The sequence below is a fragment of the Mus caroli genome, chromosome 14 (assembly GCF_900094665.2).
Source record: "Mus caroli chromosome 14, CAROLI_EIJ_v1.1, whole genome shotgun sequence".
Classification (NCBI taxonomy): domain Eukaryota; kingdom Metazoa; phylum Chordata; class Mammalia; order Rodentia; family Muridae; genus Mus; species Mus caroli.
In genome coordinates, this window is record NC_034583.1 from 11114043 (window position 1) to 11133720 (window position 19678).

The following is a 19678-nucleotide window of genomic DNA, read 5'->3' on the forward strand; positions in this document are numbered from 1 at the left end:
CCCCCCCCCCCCCCCCCTTCCTCTTGTTCCAGCCCTGCTTGCTCTTCTGGCCCACAGTTTTTTTTTTTTTTGTTTTGTTTTGTTTTGTTTTTGTTTTTTGTTTTCTCATTACAGATGGTTGTGGGCCACTATGTGGTTGCTGGGATTTAAACTCATGACCTCCGGAAGAGCAGTCAGTGCTCTTAACTGCTAAGCCCCTTTTTTACTTTTTCTGTATATATGGTATGTACATGTTTGTGGGCACACGGAGACACTGGAGTTACAGGTAGTGTGAGCCATCCAACATGGTAACCACACTCCCTTCAACCACCCTTCCTTTCTTCTGCTTTGTTTTGCTTCATGACAGGTCTAATGATATAGCTATGCCAGGCCTGGAAGATGGTCCTTCTGCCTCCACCCCGTGCCTGAGTGGACCATGCCTAACTTATAACCTGCTCGTATAAATTAGGGTTTGGAGCTCAACCTGAGTTCAAGAACAAACATGGTAGAGATGAAAAACCAACTTCTACAATTTCTCCCTCTTTTTCTCTACCTCTTCTCTTCTCCTTCCTCTCCTCTCCCTCTTAATAAAAGCCAGACATGGTGACACATACCTTTATTATCAACACTGAGGAGACAGAGGCAAACAGACCTCTGTGAGTTCGAGGCCAACATGGTCTACATAGCAAGTAGAGTGTGTTGATTTGAATAGGTATGGCCCCCATAGACTCATGTGTCTGAATGCTTGACTCACAGGGGGTGGCACTGTTAGGAGGTGTGGCCTGTTGAAAGACATGTAGTTGTGTTGGAGTGTGTCACTGTGGGGATGGGCTTTGATATCTCCTATGCTCAAGCTAGGCCCAATGTGGCACATCTCTCTTTGCTATCTTCAGATCAAGATGTAGAACTCAGGTTCATCTCCAGCACTATATCTGCCTGCATGTTGCCATGTTCCTGCTGGGACAATAATGGACTACACCTCTGAAACTGTAAGCCAGCCTAAACAAAATGTTTTCCTTTATAAGAGTTGCTATGGTCATGGTGTCTCTTCACAGCAATAAAACCCTGATATATGGCTACCCTGGTTCTTTGAAACTATGTAAAAACACAGAAAACAAAACCCAAATGTAATAAATAATAAAGAGAAGTCAAAATCTCAAATAAATAAGCAAATATTTAAGTATGTGTCTTTCATCAGATTTGGGACAATGGTACTGAGGCCTCTGTGCAGGGCTTCCTAATGACACTAAGAGAATTACATGCCTCTGCCCACCATTCTCCACCATGCTAGCCACCCTGGCCTCACACTTACCACTTTTCTACTTGTTGCCATTTGGCCTAAAATGCCTTCCTCTTGGTTGGGTTTTTATCATTCAATGTCATCTCCCTCACAGTGGCACTAGCCACTGCCATAACTGGCCAGCTCCTAGTGCAATAAACCTGAAGTTACTTTGTACAATACAGAATGTGGTTCTACATATAAACAGGCAACAGTAAAATAAGGAGAAACTGTTTTATTGGAGACATGGGTCTCTCTTACTGCCCTTTCTCTAGATGAATGAATGCTCCCAACCACTGGAACACCATCTTTTCCAGGGTTATCTTAAGAATATGTGGCATAACAGTAATCCCTCAGTAAATATTAGAGTGGAAATATACTTCAAGAAGTCATTGTCCTCAGCTGGGCCATGGGAGGAAGAGACCCTGGGTAGCCTGTACCGAAGCAGTAACAGGACTGCAACAATTTATACTGCTCACACTGGGTCAAGGAGAAACAGACAAATTACAGGTGAGACAGCAGGAAGGAGACTGCTGCCTACTCCAGTTGAGTCACTGACAATCATGTGAGGCCTCAAAACAATTTCAAAAGCAGTAACAACTTAACTGGAATGACCAGCAAGCTGCTGTTTAACAGACAACTCTCACAATGTAATGGCAAGTATTTGGTACATTAATGTATTTCAAAAAACTGAGAACCCTGCTTAATGTGGCACATTCTTATTGAGGTCTGAACAATGCTATCAGTGGTTAGGTTCCTGAGGATTAACATGTATGGTCTGGTACATAGAAGTTTTTGTTATGATGGTGCTTCAAATCCAAGGCTGGCTTGAATTTTCTATGTAGCCAAGGATGACCTTGATTCAGATTCTCCTGTCTCCACCTCTGAGATGTAGGGATTACAGGGCATGTACCACTTTTCAGCTTTATTTGGTGTTGAGGATCAAACCTAGGGCATTATGCACGCTAGACAAGCACTCTAGCCACTGAACTATTACCTGGCTTCTGCATTTTGTCTGTCTGTCTGTTTGTGGTGGTGGTGGTGGTGGTGGTGGTGGCTGTGGTGGTAAGCATTGAACTTAGGACCTCTCACATGCTAGACAAGTACTCGAATACAGAACTATAATCATAGGAAGATACATTCAGTTTTATCTGCATGAAAATTCAAATGTAACAATTTTCTGGCTAAGTGAACATGTTCATAAGAAATTTCTGAGAAAATCCAACTGGCTAGCCACAGTTTTCTTAAAGGAATAGAAAGGAAGGGAGCAGATTAGAGAAAAACATAGAAATTAAGCATGGTTGACAAAGATTCCAAGCACAAAGGAAAATGCTACTAGATATATGGAGAGTAGGGTCAGCTCACTGTGTAACAGGATTCTATTTTTTAATGTTCTTTAGGTAAAATGGCAGTAAACAAATGTACCATGCTCAGACTTAGGGTCCCTTCAGAGGGCTGAAGAGCACTGCAAGATTCAGAACTGGAAGAGGGGCTCCAGAGGGTCTATCAGGATGGACTCACATACCTTTGGAAAGCAATGACAGTTGGACCCCAATAAGCCACTAAGTGTAGAAAGGTTTTAATAGTGGCTCTGAGAAATAAAAACAAGACATCTCCATAACTCCTTGCACAGCTCATAGGGAAAGTGAGAGACAACAAAGAGCAGGAGAGCCGCCATTCCCACTTGAAAACTCTGGGCTGAAGGTCAGAACACCTTTACTCTTCACCCACAGACATGTTTTAACTTGCAGATGCCACAGTAGAGAGTATGCTTCCCCATCTATAAACTGGAAAGACTAAAATAAAGCAGAATCTGTTTTACTGGGGACACAGAATCCAGAGAAGATGGACACCAATCCCAGGTTCCAGTTGTAACAAGAACTGTATCCTCGCTGACATTTAGGGGGTCCTCATCATTCTGTGGCACCTACCCTGCATGAGAGAACACCTCAAGGTACCATACCAGTCCCTTGAGGAATGAAGTGATATGACCAAGGATATTCTCCACTGAGCTATGCAGTCAGGACAAAGGAAGATGCAGCAGAAGCAAAGCTAGGCCGCTACCAGGTACTGTGCAGACATTACTACAAGCAGGAAGCTACATTCATTTTGAGATATTTACTTAGGTTAGAGGAATATTATCACTCCTGTTTTAGAAAGCCTCTCGGGTGCTTGTAATAAAACAAATGTTTTCTTTGAAGGTCTTTTATGTAAACCAATTGAATGATCTTCTATGAGGATAAATGTGCTCTAGTAAACTGTGCCAAGAAATAAATTTTTATAACACCAATTCCAGTAAATTATGTTTTAAAAGTGAAGTGTATTCCCATAGAGAAGGCAAGGTTGTGGTAATGGGAGAGATTTAAATGAGACTGTAGTGAAATCCCTCTGCAGACAAGATACCTGTGGTCCACCTTTTCCATCTGCTTGCCTCGGGCAGCAGCTAAGGCTTCCATGACCCCAACTCCTGTTTCCAAACATTTCCCCAAATTAATGAAAGTAAGCAAGACCAAGAGAACATGCATAATCTAAATGGTTGGCTCAAGAGAAAGAGGATGCTTACCAGGTGTGTTTAAGATCCTGGGAGCCGGGCACGGTGGTACACACCTTTAATCCTACTGCTCTGGAGGCAGAAACAGGTTCCAGGCTAACTTGGACCAAATTGCAAGCTCCAGACCAGACAGAAGACCCTCTTTCAAGAATAAAATAAAGTAGATCCCAGGGCTGGAAGGACATTCCAGTGGTTAAGAGCATGTACTTGAGTTTTGGTGGGTTCAATACTCCCTTCTGATCATTCTGGGTGAGTACTGCATGCATGTGGCAAACAAACCATTCATTCTTATTCTCTCTCACCCATACATAAATAAAATGAATCTTAAAAAAAAAAGAGAATTCTAGGAATTAAGTAATTTTGCCTAAAGAGGGCAAATGAAATAAGTAATTACTTTTCTGGATAAATACAACAAAATCTTTTAACTGAGAGTAACAGAAACATCTTTTTTAAAACTGAAAATCACCCCCTTTTACTGTGTTATGTAAAGTTGTGGTCTGCACCACGCCCAGGGTTGTGCTATGCAGTGAGTAGTTGGTGGCCGACTCCCTGTGCCCACCAGGCATCATGCTAGGTGTAATGGCCACTCGGAGAAGGTGCAGGTCACCACCTTCTGATGTTCCCTTTCCTCTTCATTACACTAAGACAGCATGAACATCTGTGAGCTAGATGCTCAAGCTCCACAGAGACCTCTTCATCCCCTTCTCCTTAAGTGAGTCACAGGCTTTCCCTAGTCACAGGACTCAATTCAGTGAGGTCTTCCAAATATCTTCAAAATATTCCTGCGCTCCAACCCCTCTATCTAGGCACCTTAGTCTGGATGCCTGGTAGGAAACAGCTCACATCAACTTTGCCTGAACAGTCATTTCCAGCCTGACCTCCCAGCACACACGGCCTGGCTCTGAGCCAGGTTTTATCACCCTTTAGCCCACTGCTGAGGTAAGTGTCACTTGTAGCTTCCACACCTAGAAGTGCTCCCCGAACTCTTTATTGGACCTGCGTCTCCCACCTCCTCACTGGACCTCTTCTCCTAGCTTCTTCCTTTCTTTTCATCAGAGTATGTTGCTTAAGTGTATTTAGAACACACACCCCACTACACACGCCCAGAGATCCTTTATCACTGTACTCCATGTCTTTCTTTCCTGCCAGCAGCACATCACAAAGTGTACAAATCCCTTTACTTGCCTGTCTGTACTGCCCACTGTGCTGGCTAGATTTATGTCAACCTGATACAAGAGTCATCTGGGAAGTGGGAACCTAATTAAGAAACTGCTCCTGGTAGACTCGCCTGTGGACAAGCCTGTGGAGCATTTTCTGGATTAATGATTGATGTGTGAAAATTCAGCTCACCATGGATGGTGCATCCCTGAGTAGGGGTTCTAAGCTGTGCAAGGAAGCAGTCTGAGCAAACCATGAGAACCAAGCCAGATAAACAGCAGCAGCTTCCATGGTCTGTTTCAGTTCTTGACCTGACTTTTCTCAATAATGGAGTATGATCCCAAGTTGCAGCAATAAACACCTTAACAAAAGACACCTACTAAAGTCCAAGTTCCACAACAGACGAAAGCTTGGCTTAGCCCTGCAGAGCAATGGCAGTCCTCAACACAGTTTACTGCTGCCACTCTGTACAAATTTTTCTTCTCCTAATAAGATTATCCCAAACTATTTTTTTTTATTGTTTTGAGATAGAGTGAAACTCTGTAGCACAGGTTATGTCCAAACTCAAGGCAATCCTCCTGCCCCAGACTCCAAGTGCTTAGAGGTATGATATATCCTATCAAGTTCAAATCTTTTTCGGTAAGATTTACCCCACATAAACTTTCCATCTATCATTTAAACAGACACAAACTCTTAAAGTCCTGACTATATTAGTGATCATCATATCAATGCTAAGAGCCCTACTGAGACTACAACATTATTACATGAAGCAGCACTGGCATAGGCCTGGCTGGAGGAGTCTGATGTGATACTTGTGGTCAAGCTGCTTCTGAACACTATGCATGAGCTAGATGACATCAGCCCCGTTCTTCTCATCTGTCATGTTACCAACTTGTTACATTCAAGTTCACACATACTCTCTGAAGGAAGCAGTTTCTACAACTCTGAGCAGGACACTGCCCCAGGCTTCCCCCATATGATATGGATTCTGGAAAGCTATTCACAGTCATATGAATATGTTAAAGGGAAAAATGGTTTGAATATAGCAGCTCCTGCATAATTAGCCTCTCAAGCAGAGGTTTGAAGAGCTTCTAGCCTCCAAGAGGAGGAGGTGCCCAGGGGTGAGAAGGACAAGCTACACCAAGTACCAGGCCCTCCATTTGTGTCACTCAAGGCATGGCTGAGTACAAGGATGAGTTAAGAATAGTTTCCTATGTAAGCCCTATTTCACTTTCCTGGTGACAAGAGTGCATGAGATGTCTCAGGAGGGTTGGTTCCAGCACCTCTAACACCAACTGTTTGGAACAGCTTTAGGAAACTGGAAGCCCAGTTTATTCTTCTTCTCACTGTTTCCTAAAGAATGTAATAAGACGTTCTGGTAACCATCAGGTCTACACTTGTCTTTCTGTGTTTATGAGTTGAATTCTCAGTGATGATCAACCATTTCTCAGGCACTATAGGGATGCTGAGACAGAACAGCCCCTGTTTCTCAAGGAGCTTAAAGTCTCATGGGAAAGAGCAGGCAGGAGGTAGATGCTACTGTTCTTAGTGCTGGAGTGCTCCTCATACACTGAGAGCTGTCCCACCACCAAAACTTCAAGTGGTCAGCTTTTCAAAACACCTGCTCTCTACCAATAGCCCCAACTCCACATTCTACCACCCTCTTTTTTCTATTTAAAAAAATGTTTCATCTTCTCATCTCTCCATCCTTCTGTTTGCTTTCCCCTCTTGGTCTATTAAAACAAAACAAAACAAAACAAAACAAAACAAAACAAAAAACAAAAACCACACTCAAAAATCGTTAAGTTTCTTTCTGCCTCCCAGAGCCATGGCAGCCCTTCCTGCTTCTTGGCTTCCTCTTTTTCCAGATACTCTTTCTCTACCTGTCCTTCATTGCATATATTCCTCAGAGACACCAAGCTCTATTTGGAACTTGCTATGTAGCCCAGAATTGCCTCAAATGCATGATCCTCCTGCCTCAGTCTTCCCTGTGCTGTTGTTACTATGGTATGTGACCAGCTTTTAGAACATAATTGCTAATCCCAGAAAATCTTAAAGACTTCACTATCAAAAGCTTTCTAAACTCATGTGGAAAGTCACCATCAGTCTTGGCACCTTTGACTCGAGCATACTTAGCCACTTAATGCAAACAGCTTTCATTCACATTCTATGATACGTAAACAAAGAAACATGTGTCCTGGTTAGCTTTGACTGTGGGGCTGACAACCTAGAATCATCTGGGAATCTCCAGTGAGAAACTAGCTAGGTCAGAATGATAGGTCTGTGGGGAATTATCTTGTTGATTGTTACAAGGAGGGCCTAGCCCATTGCAGGTGGCAGCATTCCCTAGCCAGGCAGTCCTGGGCTGTCTAAGGAAGCTAACTAAACATCAGCCTGCATAAGCTATCAAGCAAAACTCCTCTATGGCTTCTTCTGTTGTATTTCCTTGGTTAGAAGTAATACAGGTAGACTGGCCTTAGAGTCTCTACTTGAGTTCCTGCTCTGATGTGTCTTAGTAATAGACTATAATAAAAGACTTTCTACCCTATGTTGGTGTTGGGTCATGGTATTCATTACATCATCAATGAAACTAAGAACGATACAAATGTAAAGTTTCCATAAACAGTTGAAGTTTATTACACTAGTCTCCCAGTGTCTTCTGTAGATTTGAATTCTTTCAAACTGAAAAGCTGGGGGGAACATGCAGGATCAGAATCAAAGACATAAGTCATTGCCTTTGCCTCTTGGAGAACATCTAATCTACTTAATTTGCCTAATCTTACCTAAAAGCAGGCAGAGCTGAGAGTTCAATAAGTGATTAAAAATAAACTCAAGTATACAATCAAACTACAGCCATGGTCTATTTTGTGGCGGCGGCGGCATGCAGCACTGTGCATGATCCACAGACCAACTTTAGAGAGAGAACTTGCCTCTCTAAGCCATTTTTCCTGTCCTAGCTTCTGTGCTACTCACTCAAATCCAGAGCCTGTTCCCTTCAATAGGCAAGCTTCCTGGTTCTTCCGGTTCAAGACTGTTGATGTCTGTTTCCTAAGACCTCTGGCCTCTACCTGAACAACTGCACCAACTCAAAGCTCACTGCTTCTTACTCAGCCTCTGTTCTTGTCTCTGTCAAAATGTTTCATAAACATTTCATTTCCCACTCAAAAGTTTCCAAGATTCTCTAACATCTATAAAATGAAATTCAAAGCCCTTGGCTTGATAGAGCTCAAATTTTACTCCTGTTACACCCTCCCCCTTGTTTTGTATTCTGCAGCCAAAGGCTCACCCACCATGTGATAGCTCTCTCTACCTGCCCTCTACCATGTTTACTAGCAGATTCCTCCAGTGAGTCTACACCTCCTTACTCTTCAACCCGATTCCATCTCTTGAAATCGTCCCAGATGACTAAGTGGTCCAGCACAGCAAGCTATCTCTCATTCTTCTGCCCCCACACCAAGGCACTGACAGTGACTACTTCAATACTTTCTAAGCACCTTTAATAGATTATGAACCACTTGAAAGTAGTTCCTTTTCAAATACAACAAGCACATAAGGTTTTGACAGAGAATATAGGCACCTTTACCTAAAACTAGTATCACCTTTTGAGCTGTAAGAATTTTTATTTTATTCGTGTGTATGTTTCTATGTAATTGAGTGTGGGTACCCGTGAGGGCCACAAGAAAGCATTAGATCACTTTGAGCTGGAATCATCGGTGGTTTTGAATCCTCTCACATAGGTGCTGGGAACACATACACACCCGAGTCCTCTAAGGAGCAGCAAGCCCTCTCAAACTGAATCATCTCTTCAATCCTACTGTGGTTTTTATATACACAAGCCTACTACATATAATTTAGCATTTTAACATTCTAAGTGTACAATTCAGTGACATTATTACATTTACAATATTGTACAACTACTGACATTATCCAGCTCCAATATGTTCACCATTCAATATAGAAACTTCAGTGATAATTAACTTCTTACCATGAGGCAAGAACCTGTATCAAAAAAAGGGTGTACTAGCATGAAGCAGTAATCTCAGCATTTGAAGGTGGAAGCAGGAAGACTAGGCCTTCAAAGTCATCCTCCACTAAATAGCATGTTCAATGTCAGCCTGAGCTATATGAGGCTATCTCAGAACCCAGTTGGACATCCCCACACTGAAGGGTAGGCAAGTTAAGCAGTGGGCCCTTTTAGCAGAGAAGATAATAAGGCTGAGAATTATGAGACAGATGTACTGCTGTTGTTTGGTTGCTTTTTGGGTTTTCCAGACAAGGTCTCTCTGTGCATCCCTTGCTGTCCTCCAACTCTGTTTTGTTTTGTTAATGATATTGTTTCACCTCAAAGAATCTTTAAAAGAAAAAAAACTTTATCTGATTATGCAATACAACTCTTGGTGGGGAAGTACTGACTCAATTTTACATATTCAAATAAACAAAACAAAACAAAAAAACACTTGTCAAATATAATAACATTATATAAAGAAAAGAATTTATTTTTACTCCCCTGCTTAAAAGGCTTAGTGACTTCTCAAAAACACTTTATCTGAAATAACACCAATCAAAATTTTGAATTTTAGGTTTCCATTTGTACGATAGGCTTACTTATAATACAGACATTCCTATCAAAACTAAAGTAGAAAAGACTTGGGCAAAATACGTCCCTTATGATGAGTAAATTCACTGTCCAAACCCTCAAGTTTAGTTATCCAACTACAGCAAAATGTGAGCAGATGACAGCTACACAGTGGTCCTAGTGGCTCAGAGCCCATGAGCTTCTAGACGGCATGCAAGCTTTTTATGGAATTGTTACAGGAATCAAAACAATATTTTCCTCCTAAAAGAAGAGCCAATGATAGATAAAAAGCATAACCAAATGCATGATAAACTCCAGAAATAGTTAATTCACTATGTACACATACACACACACACAGACACACACAGACACACAATGAGTGAGTGAGAGGGAGAGAGAGAGAGATTCACACACACTACTAAACACCTTGATGTTTGAAAGTAAGGATTTAATTTACATGGCGATATAAATCAATTTATATTTTTAAAAGTCTCCAGGGGCCAGTGATGGCTCAGTGGTTAAGAGTCTTGCTGATATGTTAGGGGACCCAAATTCCATTTCCAGAATCTATGATGGGCAGCTCAGAACCAATCAATGCTTTTGACTTCCATGGGCACTGACACAAACCCATATGAGAAACACATGTGTATACATAATTTATATTAAAAAAATCTAAATACAATGCAACATATTTAGCAACTGCAACTCACACGAGGTTTGAAGATCGGTAACTTGGAATGCAAACTGTTTTGTCAAGTGCAGACAGTACAGCAGCATGCCTCCCCTGCACAGGAGCTTTCTTGTATACTAAGCAGCTGACCACTGGGAGGATACTGTGTGCCACTGCTGTGTTTTAACAAAGTAATGTGTCTAATTTAAATCTACACATTGATACTGACAGAAAGAAGTCCAAGAAAGGGTGAAAACCTTTCATTAAGTGAAAACTAATTATTCAGCTTATTCAATAAAATTTATAATTGATGAAACTACAATCTCACTATTAAGGACTGTACTTATGCTGAGGGTAACACCAGAAAAAAAAATGTAATGTATCAATTTATATATATCATTTAATTCACACATCTTAATTAGAAGCTGACTTCAAAAAGCATCCAAGCTACATTATCTGTTTTGTCTCCAACATTTAAGGCCATCAAAATATTAAATAGTTAAGTCCTATAGAGGGTCAGGTAGGATGGCTCAACAGGTAGGCACTTGATCCCCAAGCCTGGTAGTCTGGGTCACTAAGACCCACTTTCTGCAAGTTGTCCTCTGACATCCTTATACACACTGTGGCACATGTACATCCCCACACATATACAACGTGAATTAATTTTTTTGTTTTTGTTTTTTCGAGACAGGGTTTCTCTGTGTAGCCCTGGCTGTCCTAGAACTCACTTTGTAGACCAGGCTGGCCTCGAACTCAGAAATCCACCTGCCTCTGCCTCCCAAGTGCTGTGATTAAAGGTGTGCGCCACCACCACCCGGCGAATAAATGTTATTTTAAAGACTGGTTTTAACTTCTATACAGGTAGCAGCACAAAATATAAAGCCAAACTCAGACAAGAGCCAAAGACAGAAATCACAGCATGACACAGGGTGGTGACACTAGGAAGGCAGTCAGAAGCAGAAGCTCAAAATTCATTACCACTTAAAACAGTGGTTCTCAACTTGTGGGTCATAATCTCCTGTCACAGGGGTCTGTCTCATAGCAAATATCCTGCATAGCAGACATTCATATTAAGATTCATAACAGTAGCAAAATTACAGTTACGAAGTAGCAACAGAAATAATTTTATGGTGGGGGCTGCCATAATATGAGGAGCTGTATTAAAGTGTCACAGCATCAGGAAAGTTGAGAACTACTGACTTAAAAGAACCAGTGAAGAATATCTCCAAAAATTAAAGCAGTTGCTATGTATAAAGTGCAGCTTAATATATACACTTGAAAAATAAAGATACCTAGTATGTTCTTGGAAATCACACTCTTCCCAAAACATTTTAGAATAGTATGGTTTACCTTCCCACCATGCAGTGGAATGGCAAATCCCCAGTGATTGGTAATGGTCAAAGATTTCAGCTTGAAGCCATGATTATGAGAATTTACAAAGATAAAAAGTCCTTCGTGCTTCAGAAACACAAACTGCTCACAGACAAACCCTGCTACAACATGGACTCAAGCGTACTTTTCCTTCTTCTAAAAAAATGATTATCTCATGAAAATCTTCAAATTGTTTACAGTTTTAAATCTGATAGCACTTACCCACAAGAAAGCCACTGTATGTTTGAATAACTGATACTTGTTTGAAGCTACTATTTATAATTTGATCAGCTAGAGCTGTTTGAACTCACAAGAGATGCACACAAGGGAGCCGACACCAATTGCAGTGGCAGCTACAGCACAGACCTACCGTAGGGAATGTCTGTGATTCTACACAAACAACCAAGGGAAGTGTTGGGCTTTCATCTCTTAATATTTCTCTACTTCTCAAACACTGAAAAATGATCAGCCACACAAGAAATTCTGAGAATAATTAGTGGCTCAGTTAAAGAATCTAGTTTAAAGTATCTTTCTGGGGATGTAGCTCAGTTGGTAGCATGCATGCATGCATGAGGCCCTGAGTTTAGCCTGGCATAAAGCCAGCATGGCACCCCACACCTGTAATGCCAGCACTAGGGGCAAGGTAAAGACAGGAGAATGAAAAACTCAAGGTTACCCTCAGCTAGACATTGTTTGAGGCCAGCCTGAAACACTGTCTCGAAAGAAATAAAGAAAGAAAGAAAGAAAGAAAGAAAGAAAGAAAGAAAGAAAGAAAGAGAAAAAGAAAGAGAAAAAGAAAGAGAAAGAGAAAAAGAAAGAGAAAAAGAAAAAGAAGAGGTATCTAATCCTCAAAATAACTTTCTTACAAATCAGGACAAAATTTCAAAAAGTACCACAAATCTGATCAACACTATGAACAAATCCATACAAAAATGGACCAGATGGCTGTGAGGAAGATGCTTATAGCTCAAGCCTGGCAGCCTGAGTTTATCCTGAGAACCCACATAAAGGTAGGAGAGATCAACCAACTCCACGAAGTTGTCCCTTAGCCCCTACAGGCACACATCATATAGTCACACACAGACTACAACATGAGTGTTAAAAGCCAAATACTTCAGTTAGCTTCCACCCTGAATGTCTGCACATACTTGCTTTGGATATCCATCCACTAATATTTGCCAGTAACTCCTACCTATAAACTGAAAGTACCAATGAAACATCACCTTCCATTCAAGGCTGATCCTGGTTCTAAGATTTTTTTAGACCTCCATGATTCAAATATCAGTTTAGACAAATCATCATGACTTCTTGCCATCTTGACTCAGAAATGTAAAACTGGTGATTTTAAATAAAGCCGAGTGGCAAAGACATCCTTTGAAAGCTGGCTTCAAACTATCTTCACACTGGATTAAGCAATATCAACAAAGAACACCACCTTTTGAGAGTTTAAATTTATAATTTAAAGCAAAATTATTCTACTAAAGCCACAGGTTACTTCCAGAATTGCTTTGTAAAGTCAATACAATAATCTGACGGTGTTGGTCTAGGACCAGCTTGTTCTCACTGTACACTCCAGCATCTAAGGTAGTACTAACACAACATGCCCCAAACTGCATGTGTAAAGGCTGACATCACCTATAGCTACAATAATAAAAGGCAAGCTCCTTTACCTAACTTCAATTTTGTTTATATACACAAGTGCCCACTCCATGAAAATCCATCACTTCTCAACATACCTTAGCCTGTTACATGCCACACCCATAGATACATTTACATTTCATTTGATGTCAGCACTAAACCATGCACAGACCATAGAAGAAAAGCAAAATTCTATAATAGAAAACACAAGACAGAAGTTAGGAGAATTTACTAACGATCCATAGGCAGCTTACCTGCAGTTTGGTGGAGGGTCTAAAGTGATGTCTGCCAGCTCCTTCTGGATCCTGGGAGATCAGGAAACAAAGTTAGTTGGAGGCCCTTCCAGAATCAGGTCAGTAGCCCACCTTACTCCACTGAGGAAGCAGAGGATACTTAGAGGGCCCAGGCTGGGGAGACTTCCCAGTGCAGGGGAGCAGCTTGAGGTAGGTCTCTCCCACCAATACTGCCAAGCACACAAGGGCAGTTGGCCTCGGTGTTTTCCATTTAAACAGTTTAAAATTTTCTCAATTGCTGCTTCCCCAGCTTTCCCAGTATCTCACCCGTGAATGAATATTAAAGTCATTATCCTGAAGTGAGTCTCCCCTGGGATTCCCTCAGGTCTGGTCCCCCTGTCCCGGAACCCCAGGACCAGAACTCTGAAGTACTGGGCCTTTTGGCGCGCTAAAACAGTGACTCCACACACCAGCTCCACCCCCAGGTCAGGCCCATAGTTCTGATTCTCCCAGCAGACCACAGAACCCCTGTCAGGTACCCCCCCCCACACACACACACCCGCGTCTGACCAGGGACCCCCCCACACACACCAGCGCCCCCCGCAGGCCGGGACATCAGCGCCCTCAGCAGGTCATTGCCGCTCAGACCCGGGCACTGTCCGCACCCTGGAGCAGTGGCCTGCCGGCAAAGCCAATATGGCCGCTCGGGCCCCAGTGACCGCCACCGTCAAGGGTCGAGCAGCCCTGGAAGTGTTGGGTGGAGCTGAGGGCAGCAGGACCCCCGGGCGCCCCGCACAAGTGCACAGCCACCTGCACCCGCCGCAAGCACCGGCCCGTTCCCAGCCCGACTTCCCGGGCGAGGACGAGCTTTCTCGGGCAGCCCCAGGCCCGCAACCCGCACCCGCATCTCCGCACCTCACAAAGAGCCCATCCCCCATGCTCAGGCCGAAGCCACTGACAGTTCACACCCGCCTCTGGCCTTTGTCTTCGCTTCGGTTAACCCAGACGCTGAAGGCACCAGTTAAAAGGACAAACTTTGCAGCCTTAAGCTGCCTCTTCTAGGGAAGGCTATTTGTATAACTTCTCATCCTAACCAGCTGTTGTTACAACTTAAAAATTCATCAAGGCAGCTCACTAATCAACACTCAAACTCCGCAATCTGAATGACAATGGATGTTTTCCCTTTCCAAAGGTTTTTGGAGGGTAAGAAGAAGCCCGCTATTATGCATTGACATTTTTAGCTGGTACTTCTTTCACATTAAAAGGAAAACAAATTGAGTGATGCCTGGGGAAGTTCTTCAAACTTTCCTATTGAAGAGCACTTCCTGTCCCTACAAATGTGGTCCAGTTTAGAACATCCAGTCTCTACTGACATTATTACTGTCCTGCTAAATTCCACCACTTCCAGAAAGCACTTCAGTTTGCATCTGGTGTTTCATTCCCAACTGGATGTTAGTTTGGAGGACTAGTTTCCGGATTCTTGTATGTGTTGAAACTGATAATTTTCAGATCTGTCAGAGAGCAAACTGTCCCCATGAGCTGTAAAAAGGACAAATTGTTGCTTTAATGCTTAGAAAGTGCCGCTTCTAAGAAGGCTGGTGATAGCTCACATCTAAAGATGCTTGATGACCTCAGTTCAATCCCTCAAAGCTAGATGCAGAGAGAGAGAGAACTGTCTCCAAGACTTTGGCCTCTGACCTCCACACATGTACCCTGACACGCCTGCATCCACACATACCACACGAATACACACAAAATAAAATTATAAGCTTTTAAAGTCCAATACCAGGCAGTTTTACTCACTGAATCTCAAACACCACCATTTGCAGCAATTCCAGACTACTGATGCAAGGTCTGAAAGTGATTCAAAGGCCTGTTCAAAAAGTGGGTCTAGCTCAGCAGTTCCCACCAGAGCTCTCCTCTACCAGAGACAACACTCCACAGTGAACGAATCCCCTTAGCCTGCCCATGGAGATTTCATTTTCACATCATCTTCTGGCACACATGCCCTTCCCAACAAATTCCAACCCCCATCCTAATTTCCCTTTCATTCTTTCTTAGATACCATTTTCACTTTGTGCCTTTTGATGTTTTTGTTTTGTTTTGTTTTTTGAGACAGGGTTTCTCTGTATAGCCATGGCTGTCCTGGAACTCACTTTGTAGACCAGGCTGGCCTCGAACTCAGAAATCCACCTGCCTCTGCCTCCCAAGTGCTTTTTGATGTTAACCTTAGCTTTCCTTTAACACAAATAGCCACTCTTTCAACAAGGAATCTACAAGTCTAAATCTGTTGCACTAAAAGGCACATACTGCATGTTGGCTTGCAGGTAAAAACCATCCCTTACCGTTTCCCACCTGCCATTTCTACTTGTAATGTTTCTTTACCAGCTGTTTCTGAGTAGTCTCTCATAGGCCAGGCTGACAAGGAATGACATGATTGTTCTTCACTCCCAAAGGTTTTCTGAGGGTAGGAACTTCTCCAGTCAACACTCAGTTTGTTTTTCTTTTTACTGGAGAAAAAGGTCCAGCTAAAAATCAGCAGGGCTCAGTGCATTATAGTTGGCTTCTTCTGAACCCTGCAAATACTCTTAGAAAGGAAAACTCTGAATTGATCCTACCTGGCACACTCCTGGGCTTACCATTCTTGATGATGCTTCATGCCTGCTAGGCCCGTACACTACCATCTAAGCTATCAAATAGTTTTACATTTTTTTGTTTGGCATTTTGTTCATGAGACAGACTTTCATGGAACTCAGTTTGAACTCACAGGACATCTATCTGTCTGTTTCTGTTTCCAAAGGCTGAGCTGACAAAAGGCCTGTACCACTATGCCCAGAACTAAGTTTCTAACTTCCTTAAGCATACACAAGCTGTGTCTATGGGAAAATCTATTAATTTGTACTATACTGGCAAAAAGAAATCTACTTTCTATACCTGTCCATTTTCTCCTTATGTCTAGCACAATGTAAAAGCCCCACTGACATCACAGCTAATGTTCTGCACTGGGGCAGGACAGGTCAAAAGTAGAACAGAGAGCTTAAGGCCGGGATTGATCAAGAAAGGCCATCCTGAGCAAGAAGGATAGAATCTAGGTTCAGGGAGATTCACAGGGGTTCATCAAAGACCCTGAAGAGGCTGAGATATAATCAGACCACTGAAACTGAAAACAGTTTTACCAAAGCATCAACACCTTTCTCCAGACCTGAACAGTAACCATTTAAAATGAGCTGAAGTTACTCTATCAGTCCACTTAGGTCACTAAGACAGCATACCAAGTTTCTGAATTTCAGGTCAAGGAAAACAACAGAACAAACTGACAATCTGTGAGTTCCAGGCTCACTACTCAGCAGAGAGATCCGAAGCCATTTAGACCTTCCATTTCATTTAAAATTCTTTTAAAGAATGCCCTTCCCCACCAGCCCACAGTTTCTGTTCCTTACTATGGCCAACTATCTCAACAAAAAAAGGAGGTATGAAAGGAGAGGAGAGGCAGGCTCCCAGGTATCTACTAGAGATTATTTTAAGGAACACAGGATCAGAGAACGTGACTTAAGGTTGCCCTAACCCTAACCCTAACCCTTGACAGAGGTAAATTATCCACCTGTTTTTTTACACAAGAGAGAGATTATCGCTGGGTGTACTAAGTGGCTCACCTCTGTAACAATCAAGAGGCTGAGACAGAAGTGCTGAGTTCAAGGCCAGCTTGGGCCAAAAGAGACCTTGTCTAGTAAAACAAGTCTTTCTGAAAAGTGTCAAGCTGAAGTTTTTAAACAGAAAAGACCAAAAAAAAAAAAAAGTCCAAAAATAACTGAAATAATTTTACAGTTATTCACTGATTCTTTCATCTCCCTTAACTCTCCAAACAGGCAAAGGTTCTTCAAATTCTGCCAGAAAACATGACATTGTTTTAACCGCTAAGGAGAGTTAGTTATTCCTTAAGCGATGTATGGAGAAAACTCTATTCAGAAAACACCACCCCTGCAACAGGTGAAGAGGAAGAAAGATGGTCAGAACTCGTTTTGACAGAGTTGCCCAGGAAGGTACTCTTAATAATGAAGTATGATGACAGCCTCCGGGAAGTCAGAGATTCGTGATTACTAGGATGAAGACTCTGAAATCACATTGAGAGTCACTCATAAAAGTAATGAGGATTCTTGAAACTTCAACAAGAAACGGACTAGGCCAACCACAACTCCTGCATATGGACAAGGGCACTAACAAAACCAGAGGCAGCGTGCAGTAGAGAAAACAGGTGGGACTCCCATGCCCCATTTTCCTGCCTGAGAACTCACGAGAACGTCGTTGAAGCCTCCCTCCCTGACATGCAGCACGAGGCCACGGGGAAGCTCGGATGCCTGTGGAGAAAGGAGTGGGATACCTCTTAGCGCTGGTGGAGAGGAGCTTCGAATTTTTGCTCATGCTGACTTTACTCTCCTTCTTCTTGGGGGTGCTGCCTTCTTTCTCGGTTTGCTGGTTGGAGGACGAAGATGACGAGGAGCTGGTGCTGGCCCTCGAATCGTCATCCGACATAGCGAACCCCCCACCCCACCCCGCGAACGGCCCCTGCAGGGGGAGGAAACAAAACAGAAACACAGACCATGCAGGCGCTGCAAAGAGGGAAGGAACTCCGCTGTCAGGAGGGCGCGGGCCGGGCCGCCCCCGCTGCCTGCAGAGGCTCGGGGCCCACCGCCGCACCGGCCGAAGAGACACGGGGGCCACGATCGCGCGGGGGGCGGCCCGGGGAGGGCCGGGAGCCGCCGCCGCGGTCCCCCAGGCCTCCCGGCGTCTGCTCGAGTTTGGCGAGGTCGGGACGAGCCGAGCAGCGAGAGTCGGTGAGCAAGCCGAGCGTGGGCCGCGTGGGCCGCGGGGACACGGCTCCTGGCCAGGCCCGGCCACGCGGGGCTGCGCTCGCAGGCCGGCGCGCACAATGCGCCCCGGGCGGGCGGGTCCCCGCGGGGACCGGGCCGCTCTGACAGTTCGCGCGGCCCCCGCCGCCCGGGCCCGCCGCGCCATCCCGGTCGCCCGGCCCTGCTGCCCGCGGCCCGGCGGTGCCGCCCGTCCCCCGTCCCCGCGGCCCCAGGCCCCGCGGCCCGCCCGCCCTGAGAGGCCCCCGCACCTCTCTTTGTGTCTGGCTGCTCCGTGCCGCCGCCGCGGCTGCTGCTGCGGCTGCGACTGGGCCTGGCCACTCGTGTCTCGCTCTCACTGGGAGAGAAGCGGAAGTGCAGCAACAGCAACTATTAACCAGGCAATGGCTTCCCCGGCCGCACACGCTCCGCGCCACTCCTCCTCTCCGCCCCGCCCCGCGCCCCTCCCCCGCCGCACCTGGGGGCCGCGGCCCCGGAGCCCCGAGCGACCCCGGCTTGGCCTGGGGACCCCGCGCCGGGCGGAGCCGAGGCAACCGGGCGGGATTGGGGGGCCACTGGGGCAGGTGGAGCCCGGGGTGACCAGGGGAAGTTCTTCCCAGGAGGGCTTTGGGAAAAGGCTGGGGAGTGAGGTGGCCGGTGTGGGGAAAAGATGGTACTCTCCTGGCGAGGACTTTGACTCCTCCCCAAAAGTGATCCGTTTGAAAAGAAAGAAAAGAAAAGAAAAGAAAAGAAAAGAAAAGAAAAAGGAAAGGAGAAAGGAAAGGGAAAAGGAAAAAGGAAAGGAAAGGAAAGGAAAAAGGAAAGGAAAGGAAAAAGGAAAGGAAAGGAAAGGAAAAAGGAAAGGAAAGGAAAGGAAAAAGGAAAGGAAAGGAAAAAGGAAAGGAAAGGAAAAAGGAAAGGAAAGGAAAAAGGAAAGGAAAGGAAAAAGGAAAGGAAAGGAAAAGATCCCCTAACAGGTTTTTCCTTTGAGCTGATGACACTTGTTCCTCCCTCTGGCAATTACGTGCTTGGAGCAGAGGTCACGCCTGTGAGAAAAAACCCAGACTGGGATTCTGTTCAGGACACCAGGCATGTGCAATTTTATACTAGATACCACCCTCCTCCCCCTTTCACTTGTTATTGAAAAGGATGTGGACTTTTTTTCTTTAATGTATGCGATTGGGGCTCGGGACAGGTAACTACAACCGGGCTTGGGATTGTAAGATCACTGAAAATAAACCTTGAACCAATGATTTCGACAGGATTTGGATTTTTTTTTTTTTTTTTTTTTTTTTTTCCGAGACAGCGTTTCTCTGTATAGCCCTGGCTGTCCTGGAACTCACTTTGTAGACCAGGCTCACCTCGAACTCAGAAATCCG

General features: G+C 44.1%; 1 protein-coding gene across 1 annotated transcript in view; it reads right to left on the reverse strand.

Moving 5' to 3' along the window:
• Ube2e1 (ubiquitin conjugating enzyme E2 E1) overlaps positions 1–18730 on the reverse strand; it is a 45750-nt gene extending 27020 nt beyond the window's left edge. The window contains exons 1-3 of the mRNA XM_021181199.1: positions 18572–18730; positions 17834–18018; positions 13477–13527 (exon numbers count right to left, since the gene is read on the reverse strand). Coding sequence (XP_021036858.1) covers positions 13477–13527; positions 17834–17985 — 203 coding nt within the window. The 5' untranslated portion in view covers positions 17986–18018; positions 18572–18730. The remainder of the gene's footprint in view (positions 1–13476; positions 13528–17833; positions 18019–18571) is intronic.
• Between the last annotated feature and the right edge of the window lie 948 nt (positions 18731–19678).